The sequence below is a fragment of the Pseudorasbora parva genome, chromosome 3 (genome assembly GCF_024679245.1).
Source record: "Pseudorasbora parva isolate DD20220531a chromosome 3, ASM2467924v1, whole genome shotgun sequence".
NCBI classification, from domain to species: domain Eukaryota; kingdom Metazoa; phylum Chordata; class Actinopteri; order Cypriniformes; family Gobionidae; genus Pseudorasbora; species Pseudorasbora parva.
This window is the reverse complement of record NC_090174.1, coordinates 51484757-51500088: the sequence shown is the minus strand read 5'-3', so window position 1 is coordinate 51500088 and position 15332 is coordinate 51484757. Positions and strand designations below refer to the sequence as shown.

At 38.6% G+C, this 15332-nt stretch overlaps 2 protein-coding genes across 2 annotated transcripts in view; one reads left to right on the top strand and one right to left on the bottom strand.

Annotated features, from left to right (window-relative positions):
- Nucleotides 1-67: 67 nt before the first annotated feature.
- Nucleotides 68-6216, bottom strand: si:dkey-1k23.3 (heat shock protein beta-1). The gene is made up of 4 exons (XM_067439408.1): nt 5798-6216; nt 5458-5521; nt 2623-2743; nt 68-1755 (listed from the first exon to the last, which is right to left on the bottom strand). The coding sequence occupies exons 1-4, from the start codon at nt 6180-6182 to the stop codon at nt 1207-1209; spliced, it is 1119 nt and encodes a 372-aa protein (XP_067295509.1). The 5' UTR covers nt 6183-6216; the 3' UTR covers nt 68-1206.
- Nucleotides 6217-7055: 839 nt separating this feature from the next.
- LOC137071415 (coiled-coil domain-containing protein 60-like) overlaps nt 7056-15332 on the top strand; it is a 47187-nt gene continuing 38910 nt past the window's right edge. Inside the window, exons 1-3 of the mRNA XM_067439406.1 lie at nt 7056-7141; nt 7540-7763; nt 14868-14945. Of these exons, the coding sequence (XP_067295507.1) occupies nt 7545-7763; nt 14868-14945 (297 nt within the window). The 5' untranslated portion in view covers nt 7056-7141; nt 7540-7544. The remainder of the gene's footprint in view (nt 7142-7539; nt 7764-14867; nt 14946-15332) is intronic.

Here is a 15332-nt window from a genome sequence, read left to right as displayed (position 1 = left end):
TGTGTGCTTATGGGAGCGGCTCCATGGGAGTTGTCTCTGCACGGTGGCGGTAATTGGGTGACAGATTAGTGTGGAGATTATTCCGAACGCTTTGGCTCACTTTCAATCTCATCCACGAGAAAATATTGAAGAAAACGGTACTCCACTGCTGATTAACTGATGTGTTTGCCCATTGGATTTTTCTCGTCAAATCGATCCGAGCTCTCTCGTGGTGGGGTTAATGAATCACGAATATTACCACGCTCAAAAGGAGCTGGAATCATAACCCTCCGAGTTAGACGAGAATTATACAATATTTACTAGAACTCAAGGGATGTAATGTGCAACCATATTCACTAGATAAATGACTCATGCAAAATTCTCTGTAAGCACAACAAAAAGTTAACTAGGTGTCAATGTGACTGTTTTCCATCTGTCACCTAAGTAAGAACATTTCTCAGCTTTCACTAATTAATCATTCATTGTAAAGCACAACAAGAAGCTTCACACAATCTTGCTCAGTTTTTTATTAGTGCTAAGAGGATGCATGTTACAGTAAACTCAAAAAACATCTGGGAATTAAGAGGCTAGGGCTACAAATACATTAATCCAGATACATTTGACATTTCTTTTCTTGGCCTTCTGTTTACACTTAATGTTAATGAAAAGCTACACACTCCATCAGTTAGGGTTAGACGAACTGTTGCCAAATATATAACATGCTAGAAATGCAATAATGATCCAATCATAGACTCTTAAACATTTCACTATTTAAATCCAAACAGCAACTTTTTTTGTTGGCCAGGCAGTTTATATCTATGTTTATACTGGTATGTGCCTGCTATGTGCTACTGTATTTATTTTCACAGTGTTGGTTAAGAATAATGTTACATTGAACAGTCTTCATATTACATTCCTACAAAGAAGACAGAGTATGTACTTGCTAGCCTGCGGCAAAACATGAGGGCGATCGTGTTTTAGACCGCATATGTAATGGCAATTGAGCGGCGATTTTTTAAAATCCAATTGAACTTTATTATGCCTGGTATCATCTCAGTGAGCTTTTTATATTTCATGCATATGCAGTAAGATCATTTTAGCATTTCTGATGGTTCACTGTGGACGAGAAAATGGTAATGTGGACAGAGAATTTGCCATTTTCAAATGTATCTGGATTAATTAGACGTTGCCTAAGGAAAGAGCTGGGGATGTTGCTTTTTTTGTAGCCTACATTTTCTCTACATCCATTTCCTTTTGGAGCTCCAGCTGAGGGTCGAACACCTCTTGGGTTTGCCCAGAGGTTGATTGCTCATCTTCTGTCACAACAGGGTCTGTATATCCTTCTTCCCCCTCCAGTTCTCGAGGCTGCATGACCTCTGCCTGCTCTCCTTGCTCGGAGGTGATGGTGTCTGGAGTCTCTGGAGCCTGAGGCTTGTCTGCAGACTCATGAACTGCCTCCGTGCCTCGCTCGATGCCCTCAACCGCCTCTTGAATAGCACCTTCTTTGTCCTCCTCTACGCCATCTCTATGTTCACCAACCTGCTCACTTCCAGACTCAAGGGCTCCTGGTGAAGCTTCTGTGATGGACTGGGGTTGTGGTTCTCTAGATAAATCTACATCAGATACAGTCTGCTGGTCTCGTTCACCCTCAGGATGCTCAGTTGAGATAGAGGGTTCGGGAGCTTCTCCCTCAAACGATTCCGGTTTAGCCTCGGCATCTTGAGGCTCGTCGCCGCCTTGTTGTTTTTCTCCCATGGTTTGTGCCTCTGTCTCCACCTGTGGCAAACGTGAAACAGTTTTCAAATTAAGTCAAGAGCTTAAATGCCAAATCAAGACCCTAGAATGCCAGGGTCACTGTACACAAAAATTATTAATTTTCTGGGTTGTGAAGAAAGGCCGTATGTCCCCTACGGGAAAATAAGAGCTTGCATTTAATCTCTTTGTTGATTATTAGAACAATTATGAGTCTGGTAATTGGAATTGCAGGATGATTAATTTATAAACTGACTTCGACTTTGTCATTTGACATTCATGCGGCATTGTAGAATTGTATACCTCTAATTATTCCTGAAATGTTTTTGCTGTAATGTAAAAAATATATATATATATATTGTTTTGACGGCACACATTAACAGTGCTGTAAATTGGTGCAAGTTGATAATGATTTGCAATAGATAAAGCATATCTGCTGTTTTAAAGCTAGACCAATTCATTTGAATGAGCTCTTTTCAATGCAATAATATGAAATAATATGTTTTGAGATGTCTTTTTCCCTACTTTTCCCTGCAAACACAAATAGCTGTCAGCTCTTTAAGACTGGATAAAATACAGCACCCGAGAGACTCTACCTGCAATGCCTTCCTATTACACAAGACCAATTAGGTATTGGAGAATGGATGGCTAGTGTTCACTGTTCACCTTTGGATTTACCGAGAAAAGTTTTCAGTAATGACAATAATGGTGCCACTTCACTATGAATGACAGAAAGCACCACTTAAATATAATGGTGACACATTTAATAATGTATAAACAAGTGCAATGCATGCCACCGAGAACACTCAGTGCCTAATTTTGAGCTTCAGTAAGCGAATAAGTTCAGAATGTATTATTAAAGATTAAATGGCTGTCAGAACTAATCAATACCTGGATGGGGATAATGACATCAGAAGGGAGGGGGATGCTGGGTAATGGTGCTTCCACTGTAAGGATCCCATCGGCGGACAGAAGCGTCTGGAGATTTTCAGCATCAACCCCACCTGGAAGACTTAAGCAGTGGTGAGAAAAAAATATATAAATATGCTTTTGTTGATAATTTGACACAATTACATAGTAAAATACTACATGCTAAAACAGATTAAAATAGTCATTGAGTTATTATATTCTATAATTAACAATTAATTCACATTAAATTGATCAAAAGTGATAGTAAACACATTTACAATATTACAAAAAAATTGAATTAATGCTGTTTATAGAATAAATAGAATTGGAGACTATTAAAAAAGCATTGACAACTGTTTACAATTCGCATGAATGGTCATGTGATGAGCATTTTCGGTCTTGATCATTTCTGAAATGCAGAGGAAACCCCACCAGTATAAATGAGGACCGTTTTCATTTGAAAATGCACTTGTGTTTACACAACAACCATTCATAGAATTAAAAAATCACGATTTTCACAAAAATATAAGCAGCACAACTGCTTTTAACATTGATAATAATAAGAAATGTTTCTTGAACAGCAAATCATCATATTAAGGATACTGAAGACTGGAGTAATGATGTTGAAAATTTTGCTTAGATACCACAGGAATAAATATATTAAAATAGAAAAAAGTTACTTTGATATGTAATATTTCATGATTTTACTATATATTTCATCGAATAATTGTATAACCCCTCCTGTTTGAAGTACCCGCCCCAAGTGGGACTCAAATTTTTAAGTTGATTACTACCTGAAACCATGTCTATTTCAGTTCAAATCAACAGCTATCACAGCACATGCTACAATAGCTAAATTAATAGATATTACTTGGCACTGACATTAGAGCAATTATTGCTTATAGAGTCAATGAATGTAGTGTTTACATTCATTTATCTACTCTTCAGCACAATGGTAACAACAAAAACTTCAACATTACATAAACTTTTTTCAATGTCAAAAAAGTAACCCTTTACTTAAAAACTAACAAATTAACACTTAAAGGGTTACTTCAGCGATTCAGCGAAACCCTGGAGTATTTTCGAATGATTGTGCTTCCCCCTACAGCCAGCAGAGGGAGCTATTTCCACATGTTTTCAACCCGCACATGGGGAATGGAGATCACACTCACCGCACAGCTCATAGCTGCAGGGATTAATTTAAACGGATGCTAAGCACGGTAAGTGTTTTACCTTCTCAAATTAATTTCTATGAAAGTTAAGCTTCCAAAGGCATGAACAAAAACGCGCCAGACTGAACACGCGTTGTGAATGTATGCCACGAATGTGGTCGCGATTACCTCAGCTCTCATCACATTAGCTCATTTATGACTTTACATGTAATCTGACTCCTGTGCTGTGAGACTCACGCGGCGACTCGACGGTTATATTGAACAGAGACGTTCAGTTTTTAATTGTAGTGTCTTCTCCAACTCAGTCACAGTAATCCTGTAGGTGGCTTTGGGAATGGCCTCACAGGGCAGCGAAGCATTCTGGGAATTGTAGTCTTTCATCCCCATGAGAAAAAAATACATTTTCTGTCTTTTCTCAGTCTAGAAGGCACCAAATTCAAAAATAATTTCACATTTCTACTACAATAATGACCCAGTTTAAATACAGATTAATCTTTCCAGCGCTGAAATACCCCTTTAATTTCAACATTTATTCTCCTAATCCAGTTCTATGCAAAGCATACTGGGAACTACAAATCCACTCTCAAAAACATTTCATTAAGTTACTACAATCGAATAAAAAAGCCAATTAACACAGACATTTTTGTTTAAATTACAGACAATATTAAAGGGGTACTTCAGCGCTGGGAAGATGAATCTGTATTTGAACTGGGTCATCAATGCAGTAGAAATGTGAAATTATTTTTGAATTTGGTGCTTTCTAGACTGAGAAAAGACAGAAAATGTATTTTTGTCCCATGGGGATGAAAGACTACAATTCCCAGAATGCTTCGCTGCCCTGTGCCATTCCCCAACACCACCAACTTGATTACAGTGACTGAGTTAGAGAAGACACTACAATTAAAAACTGAACGTGTCTGTTCAATATAATGAGTGAGTCACCGCACGAGTGTCACAGCACTGAGCACTAACTGCAGGAGTGATAAGAGCTGAGGTAATCGCGACTACACTTGCGGCATACATTCACAACGCGAGTTCAGTCTTGTTTCAGTTCATGCCTTTGCAAGCTTAACTTTCATAGAAATTAATTTGAGAAGTTAAAAGACTTACATTGCACACCATAGCTCCGTTTAAATGAGTGCCTGCGAGCTGAGCTCTCCCTGCAAGCTGAGTGTAATCTCCCATCCCCAATGCGCGGATTCAAAACATGCGGAAATGGCTCCCTCTGCTGGCTGTAGTCTTTAGCCTTTGGCCAAACATTCCTCCTATGATGCAAAAATCGTCAATTTGCATCATAGGAGGAATTTTTCCAGAAATAAAATGCAAAAATCTCTTGTCTCAGGGAGATATGACGGGGGAAAGCACAATAATTTGAATATACTCCAGGGTTTCTACTGATACAAAGCCATATGCTAATCGCTGAAGTAACCCTTTAAGTTAATATTAAGATAAGAATATCAACAGAAATCTACAAAATAATGTTTGCAACTAAAAAGGTTTAATTAAAAGAATACATTCAAATTTTTAACTTGTAACCATGCATTTAAGTAATTTAACAGGTCCAAGTGTTGGTGAGCGTAAGAGACATTCAAAGAAACGTTTTTAAAAATGGTTCAGATATAGTGTAGTTCATGTTAACACTTACTTGTATTTTCTTGTAAAACATCTTGAAATGTAGCCGTGCTCATCTTGTCTTTCTTCATGCTTTCCTTTGGATCAAATATATTAACACAAGTTTATTGCAATGAATTAGTTTAAATAAGAGCATTGCATATTTTGTAAATCATTGTAAAAAAAATAATAATAATTAAAGCAGTATTAAATATTTCTAAATAATTAATACATTTTACATTTTTTAATATTTCGTGTTTTGTAGAGCAATTACATTTTTGAAACTGAATTCTATTAGATAGAACTTGCATTCTGCTTTGTCAAATTATATATATATATATATATATATGAATAGTACACTTTATCACCCATACCTGCAATTTCCAAAAATCCGTCCTGTATTTTGACTGTAATCTCGGAGGGAGCGAAATGATTGACATCCAAGCTAATTTTCCACTTGCACATCTCACCAACCACTTCCGACACCCCTCCACTCATCTCTCTGTGCAGCTTAGAGATGTGCTGTCCCGAGGCCTGTGTAAAGGGCGCGAACACGGGTGTGCGCAAGTACCCGGGCCAAGACGATGCCCCCAGCCTCCTGAAGATGCCTTCGACCCAGCTGAGGTCTCGGGCGTCCAATAACGGAGGCAAGCCATAATGCTGGTTAAAGATTACGCTGGGCCATCTGTAGCTCAGGGGATTCCAAGTGACCTCATGGCAATATTGAGGCCTGGATGGTGACTTGATAGCATCCGCCATAGTAAGAAAATCAAAAGATGTAAGAAAGAATGATTTGTTTGGAAGGTCCAGCCACAGTAGGATTAAAGACACACCAACTACACAAAAAGAGATGCTATAGAGGATCCCTTCACAATGAAAGCAAAGACAAATGTGGCCGGTAGACATTGCAGACGCTGTTTATATAGCGCCCTTGTGTTTTAGCACTTACTAAGCAGTAACCATGATGCTACCAGAAGAGAATGTAGGGATGAAGTGATGGCTAGGTAGTTCAATATACTAGCGGAGGGGCTCTATGGGAGATGCTAATTAAGGATATTTATAGATCTAAAGGGGAAGCAACAAATAGCTGTTTGATGAGAACTAACAGTCTGAGTGAAGTCCTGCTTAGCCTCTGACAGGCAAAGAGATTTTATTGAACTGATCGCTAATAGTGTTGTAGAAACTATTAAAGTGTTAACGTGTCTATATAGAGGTTGTGAAGGCGTCTAAGTGCTTGTTAACTTTATTTCCTGGAATCAGAATAAACGAGGGCACAGGGGACCTTTCTTTAATGGGCCCAGTGCAGCCAACTCACCCTTTTTAATTTCAGTGCCGAATGTAGAGGTGTACTGCTGACTGCACAATTATATTTGCTCAACACTTCATTGTTTTGTTCAAGTTCTATTTAATATTCTGAATATTGGAGTCTGTACCTGGTGTGCAATATAATTTAAAAAAATATATATAATATAATATTATGTAACTTGCTTGTTATTTTTGACCTCACAGTACAATATCTGTAATACAAAAACTGTGCTAATAATCCATCCAGCATGGCTTCAAATACTGTGGTCACCACAGGTTCAGACTGGTTTTGTTACCACTGGAGACCAAACAGACAACATTAGGCTGCTGTCACACTTCAAGACTTTTTACGTTGAAGACTGCTGCTTTTATATCTAAATATATCTGAACTACTGTTCAAAGGTTTTGGGCTGGTAAGATGTTTTTAGAAAAAGTCTCTTATGGTCACCAAGACTGTATTTATTTGATCAGAAATACAGTAAAACAGTCTCGTAATAACTTTTTTATTTTTAAAATAATTTAAAAAATATAATTTATACTGACGTCAAAGCAGAATTTTCAGCATCATTACACACATGACGATTAGTGTTCAAAAATATTTATTTTTATTATCAATCGGGAAAACAGATGTGTTGCTTAATATTCTTGTAGGAACCGTTAAGCATTTAAAAAGAACAGCATTCATTTAAAAAAATATAAATATTTTGTAAAATATATATTTTGTTGAATATATCATTGCTATTAGCCTACAAACATATAGGCTAATTAACTTTAATTGACTGACGAATCTTCTTCTTTCAAACTAAAACAGTGAAAATGGCAGTTCAGAGCGATGAGTCTTTCGATTCTGGATCATGTGTGGTTGACAAACCGTTTAAATCTGAGATGTTATGGGAGAGATTTCAACGCAGACGGGAACCACTGACCCGTGGAGTCTACAGTTCAGCGAGGCGGAGCTGCGCCGAGGATGTGTTGGAGTCACTTCACCTGAAACCACAGAAACTCGTCCTGAATTATCTGGGACAAGAAGAGAAGGTACGGTTTATGCAAGACGTCACACGCATGCCAGTGAAAAAAAAACAAAAAAAAACACGCATGCCAGTGAGATGCAGTGGGATGTTTAAAAGTTAAAGGTAGCACAACGTAACTTTTTTCTTCTTCTTCAAAATTAACAACATTTAATGAGTCAATACATCAATTATTTCCCAATGTTTTCTTCAGTACGTATAAGTGTTTCTGTTTTAGACCTGGCTGGATTATCGAGGGAAATTGAGAATTGCGAAGTGGGCCAAGAAATGTTGGTTCATTAAATACTTTAACGCAGCCCAGGTGTTTTCGAACTAAAGCGGGGTCTGCAGCGTTTTCGAAAATCTCAAACCTCCGGAGAATAATGCGTAAAAATCATGTAGTACAGAAAAGAGTTCAATATTGCTGCCATTGCTGGCAACAAGAGAACACGACGAGCTCATGGCTTGCCCAGTGTGTTGTGACTGGCACTGCTTAGCGTGTTCGGGAAATATCCCAACCCTCCATAACTGTGAGTTCTCCATAAAATGTGCAGCACAGAGATAAACGTTTGGGTTTTAATGTTCAAGAACAGTGTTTAAAATAAAACAATAGGCTATAGGTAATTCACGCTATATTGTACAGCTGTGCATGTCTAACATGTCGTGTGTGTATTGGCAGTAAAGTTCCGTTGCTATGTGAAGTTGTGAAATTGTGAAGTTGCTCTTCAACAGCATATCATATATTCCGCCAAGACAAAACATATCAACATTGTCATATTCATTACCAATGCCAAACAAACACTCCAATAGTTGTCATGACAGAACTTCAGAACTTAGGTTACTTTTTGTTTAATCAGTTTAACAGTTTTTTGTTTTTTGTTTTTTGTTTTTTTGTTTTCTATCTTGACTGCCTTCATTTTAATCTTGATATGATTAGTCTGGACATTTATGCAAATTAATGACACTGACAGCATCACCTGTGATGAGGCAATCACCCTCTATCTTGTGTTAGACGGACTGTTCCATAGAGTCTGGTGGCTAAGAGTGAAGGATGCTCTCCAGTCCAGCTGAGGAGTTCAGCACATCTCTGTTTCTCCCAGTGGCTTTACATAACCCACGCAGACGTAATGAATGAGACACTGAGCCTGTCGTTTGAAACACAATTACTCCTGTGAAGTGGGCCAGAGCAATGCCATCACTTCCTATAACTGCATGCCTTAAACAGTAAAGCAAAACGTGCTGATCTTCAGAGAGCCTAATGTATCAGGGGAATGTACAATGTCGAATGAGTGCCAGAGCTGTGAGCTTTGCATTTATTATCATTATATGTTTAACCATGTACAGGCAGGTTTCTTTTGAGTGTTCTCAGTATTCAGTGATGTGAATTGTTATTAAATAGCCTGGCAACGGAAAAGCAAGGAATGCTGTTATCCAGTTGTAAGTTGTGCTTCTGCTGTCATGATATTTCCACCATGCGTTTTCAAACAACTCCAGCAGTGCTCTTAAACCATTCATCCAGATGGTCTGTTTAACATTCTAGTTGCATAATCGGTTGTTGTACGCATTCCTTTTGCGTTGAAACAGAGTAGCGTGAGGCTTCTCCAAGGATAGACTAAACAAATGTCCTTTGTGCTCCTGTAGTGTGCTTATATTTGCCACCTGTGTGCTCGTTTCTCGAAAGCAATGAAGCGTACATATGCATGTTTGTATTGCTTATCAAGTAATTTGATGTATTTTAAAGAATAAAGTATTCCTCCTAATAGTGTAGTGTCAGAGAAGCAAACTAGGGAAAGCGGGGCTAGTTGAAACACACATGGTTTAACACTTCAACACATGCCAGAATGATGAAACTTAGTGTATTTACCATATCAACATTATTTAGAGAAAAAACTGTCAAAATAAAATTGGAAGATATCACTGAACATTTATTTAACCATAGCAAAAGTACATTTCTTACTTAAATTTATTTTTCATCTCTGTTTTTTGTTTATTTTAAAAATAAGACAAATCTGATATTATTTTAATCTTATATCTGTTATGAAACAGTTGATATAATTCTTTAATGCTGATCTAACCAGCAGAAGACACAAACGGCGGTTTAAATCCCATTTGCGCTGATGGGGGGTGTTGTAACACTGTTACAATAAGCCCCTATTAGATCTAAGACATTATATTCCATACTTTTTTTAATTCTATTGAGAAACCATGAGAACAAGGTGAATAAAGACTGAGAGTCAATGCTTAATTAATTTTATGTTTTGAACTATGCTGTAAAGTTGTATTTAGCGATGTGTTTCTTGTCAAACTCAAAAATCGGTTTATTTGTAATGATTAAAAAATGCCATTATTATATTTTATTGACAAAATATTTTAGTTTGTCTTGGATATTTTTTTGATTATATCAGATAACATTTTAAGCTGTCATATGGTCATGGTACAATGTACTCCAACTATGTACCCCCATAATATTTTGGTATATGAAATGTAATATATCAAAAGAAAGAACAGAGCCTCTGCTTTTAAACAACAACAAAAATGTTTTATTCTAGCTTCATGCATTCTTGAATGTGGGCAAGTTTCGTTAAAAATGCAACACTGAGCAAAGAGCGGAGAAAATTGCTTTTGTCAAAGGCTTCATCCAGATCGGATTTAGAACGATCAAAACATAGATGGAGTAGAGCGAGTCCTATACCTCATCCTTGGTCAACATTTTTTATTTTATATTTTATATTTTTTTTTTTTTGGTCGACATATTTTATTGTCGTCTGTTTCCCACCACCCGCGTAAAACTCCCCAGCCGAGTTACCGACTGCTTTTGACAAACACCAAGGTCGTGTGGTGATGTAATAGCTGTCCGAATACACATCTCTGAGTTTTCAAGAATATATAAATTCAATATTCACTCTTTGTATCCTTTTTGACCACTGCAGAGCACCGTACAGTTGCGCTTTGCTGTTATTTGGATGCATTTCTAGACTTGTATTTCTTTAAAATGCTGGCAAGTCATATCACCCTGTAGCCCAAGACTGGTTTCCCACTGAAGCTAAGCAGGGCTGAGCCTGGTCAGTACCTGGATGGGAGACCAAATGGGAAAAACAGGTAGCTGTTGGTAGAGGTGTTAGTGAGGCCAGCAGGGGGTGCTCACCCTGTGGTCTGTGTGGGTCCTTATGCCCCAGTATAGTGATGGGGACACCGGATGAGCCGTTAAACCGAGGTCCCAACTCTCTGTGGTCATTAAAAATCCCAGGATGTCCTTCGATAAAGAGTAGGGGTGTAACCCCGGCATCCTGGCCAAATTTGCCCATTGGCCTCTGTCCATCATGGCCTCCTAATCTTCCCCCTATCCTGATTGGCTTCATCACTCATTCTCCTCTCCACCAATCAGCTGGTGTGTGGTGGGCGTTCTGGCGCAATATGGCTGCCGTCGCATCATCCAGGTGGATGCTGCACGTTGATGGTGGTTGAGGAGATTCCCCCTTCTATATAAAGCGCTTTGAGTGTCTAGAAAAGCGCTATATAAATGTAATGAATTTTTATTATTATTTACAAGAGCAATATATTTCATCACCGCTCAAACAAATTAAAATAAAAGCTTGTAAACATTTGAATTAATCACTTATTTACGGCAGCATTTATTCTTATTATACTAAGCATATGACATTTTATTTACAGCATACAATCATGTTACGGACCACGTGAGCGGCGCGTTCCCGATCACAAAACTCTCCCGTCCAGTGTGGCGTGAATAAATCACAATCCGAATTCACACATTTGAGGTTTTATCCTATGGTTTTATAACTGAGGTGGCCTGCAAATTTATTTTGACGGATTTGTGAGAAACAGGCGAAGGGTGCATGACATATGTCACGATCAAACGTTAGCAATTGGTTATGGCAGATCCAGAGTGGCTCTGGACATATCCAATAGTTTTACATTTCAACAGTGTATGCGCCTTCACGGAAGTAAATGCTTGTCAATGGAAAGTGGCCAGACTCTCTGTACAAATTAAATGTACGAGAGTCTGGTAAGACCAGGCTACCACAATATAGCTGCACTAGAGTATCTCAGCTGGAGGCCCAAGGGCTCTGCTCCCATTGTTGTGGTCCATAATCCGTCCTTGAATCCGTTCTCTTTTTCAGAAGTTAAACCCATAAAACATGCAACCCACCTTTGTTGTATATTATATATCAAATAGGCCTATATTCTGATTGGTTGATTGTGCAGCCCTCTCGCTTTCAAGGTGGACACACAAATTTGTCTCATTGGTTCAAAATCCCTTTCCACAAAGCTATAACTTAAATATCAAATGCATTCTATATGGCATTAATTGTCAACATAATCCATAAACCATCCTTGATTATGGTTCTATTTAACATATGTTGTTATTAGTAACCATGCATGGTCAATGTGAAGTTGATTTGCACTTTAGGTAACAGTTCCTTAAACTGTGTTTAAATGCGGCTCATATGTTGTGGCTTTAGGCCCAGTCGGGGTAGAACAGTATGCCATCAGCGGAGGCAGAGCTCTCTGGCATGTCTGGCTCAGACACAAGCAGATTTACTGCAAATGAGATCATCTATCAGCAGGGGAGAGGGAGGATGTGGACAAGGGCATGGAGGACATGAGTGAGGGAGCGGCCGGAGCAGAGACCTCTGCCCGAGAAAGGACACATTCTTTCAGCCTCGGTCTCTAAACTGTTTCTTTTTCTAACCTCTGTTCCAGAGTTAAGAGATAATATGGACAGTATTTGATAGGATAAAAGAGGCTGAGAAGGGGAGCACCATGCCACATATTCACTTGGGTCACTGGGAGACCACAGTCAAAAAACTAGAATTTAAATCCAGCTAACAGATAGTGAACACTTTGGATAATGTTCTGGCTAGGTTCTTTCAAAATGTTGAAAAAACATTCTCCCATTAACGTTAACGTTCGTTCAAAGTTATATGGTCATTAATAATATTCTGAAGTCAACATGTTAGCACAAAAACTTAATTTTTTAAAGTCACCTTACAGATTGTTGCTGTAAATCAGCTTTAAAAAGACAATAATAAAACATTAATCCGTTGAAATCAGTTCAGTGTTGATTCATTTCATTTCAATATCTCTGTAAAGTACATAAATTATGAATTAAGTTAAATTAATTGATCTACAAAGTAGCTCTGCAGAAAACAGTGATGCCATCAGCCAGCTAAGTTGAGTTCTCATCAGAGAGTGTCAGTGCAGTCAAATCAATAATATTGCTGAATATGAAGTGTCCCCCACCAAGAAAGTGTTTTTTTTTCTAGTTTCAGCCCGATTCAGTTATAATTTTTCATGTCCAGTGCCACGTTTAAATAGCAAATACACGTTCGCACATGGGCGTGCTGGTCTGAAAACGAGGTGTGTTCAGGCTCATTGTTGGCCCGTTGCTATTTTGAGGCAACTGAAAATGACTGTGCCATTGACCAATAAAAACCTGGTCTAAAGTCAGTATCACAGTATTTTGTGTTATTTAAAGGGTGTTTTAGTAATGTGCACCTCTAGGCGGGTATATAACGTGCATACAATTTGCTTATTACAAACACAGGATGCACAGCAACACACAAACGTTTTTAAATAATAAAAATAAAAGGATTCCTCTCTGGAGAAGCATTTAGTCTTTCTGCTCGCAAAATCTGCCATGGTGTAAGCGCAACTGGCTTTTAAAGGGAATGGGAGAAGAGATTCTGATTGGTTTATTGCACATTACGCCCAAAACCCACCCGTGATTCATTAAAGCAGCACTTGGTAACTTTTGCTCTCGGTGTCCCCCTACAGTTGGGAAAAAATAATGTCCTCAACTACTGTCGTAAGCTCTGTCATCCTACATCAGGCGATGCCATCGCGCGTGCATTTGTTGACATGACAGCCCTGATAGCCATGAACTAGTAATGCGCGGGTCCTCTCATAACCCGCGGACCCCGTGTGCCTATTTAATGGTCGCGGGTGCGGGGCGGGTTGTAAAAATATATACAGTGGTGCAGTGCGGGCCAAATAACTTCATAAAAGCGTCCCCGCGGGTTGTTGCAGCACTAACAGTTACCCTTAACACTGCAGGAGGAGTTCACATGCAGGTGTTCTTCTGGCGTCGCGTGTGAAATTCATGGGTTTTATTTTTTTCAAACGCCAAATAATCGCAATGCTCACGTTTACAAGCCAGCCTCATTATAGTAGTCTATTGGTTACCGTTTTACAGAATCTTTTTGATACTTCAATGACAATTCAATGTTTGAGTGGTAGGTAATCACCATAACAAGCATGACAGCATCGGTCGGGCACGCCTCCTTCAGCTCACGCCAACGAGCAAACGCTGGTCCAATGTTGATCCTCGTCCCGCCTTTAATCCGATCACTTTTTCGTTTCCTCTTATTGCTTTCCTCCAACAAAACCTTTTCTTTCTTATTTGTCTGTGCTGCTTCGGACATGACTATATTATCCGACGAACAAAGTTGGGCTTGCACGTCCGAATTTAAGGAAGTGTGGATGTTGGTGGAAGTGACGAATATGCCGTAAAGCAGTCGAATTTTGTAGTTCTTTTTGTTCTCGGGTTACTACCCGAAACTCGAAGTTTAAAAGTACGATTAAAAACGATACAGACCCCATCAAGCTATGGCAGACGTGCCATTCAACCTATTGTTAGTCGATGTATCATCACAAGAGTCTTGAAAATATATTATGAAGGTTGAAAAGTTACCTAGTGCTGCTTAAGAAACTAGGTACAACACCTTTAGACCATGCGGCTGGCATGCCGGCCATTTTCAGAATGTTCAGAGAACATTCAAAAAGTAACACTCAAATAATGCTTGCAAAATTATACAATGAAATGTTCCCTTATGTTATGCTTATAATTTGTGATTTTGTATTAAACTGGAGATTTGCAAAATAGCCCCACTGCATGTGTCAAGAGCAAACTGTATATCTCTGACAAAGCCTGAGATAATTGGCTTAGAACTTCATTATCACTAAGCGAGGAAAAACTTTAAGCACTTTGTCTGTAATGAACTTTCTTGTGTTGTAATGTCACATCTTTGGATTTTGTGGGATGTGTTTTAATTCTCATTTCTATGCAACTGTGTGCTGGCAGTAAATGAAATGACTTGTGTTTTTCTACTAGGCACCAGAGGAGGATATCTCTGAAGCTGATGACAATCTCGTTCACGAAACCCCTCCACATTCTTCACAGGAAAACGAGGTGTGAGGCTTTATCAGCAATATTCTCACACATACACAATGATTATATCTCCACACACTGGCCCTCTTTCTGCAGTTGAGTGAAAAATATGAGACGGCACATGGCATAAGTGCAAACAAAGTGTTAATTAAAGTCAGCTGATTTGCTGTGCAAATAGGTGCAAGTTCGATGTGGAATGTCAGATTCTGAGAATTGTGCCTATCCGGTCAGATTACATTCACTTCAAGGGGTCATTTTAGGGTTCACTTGCCCTCATTTTAGGGTTGCTTGCCTATTTTGTATTCATGAGCTCCTGCTGCTGCTTAAATATTTGAATTTTAGAAGGGCTAAATAAGAAGGATGGCCAAAAAGAGTCTTGGACCATTGAAAGTGGGGGGATAAAGTTTA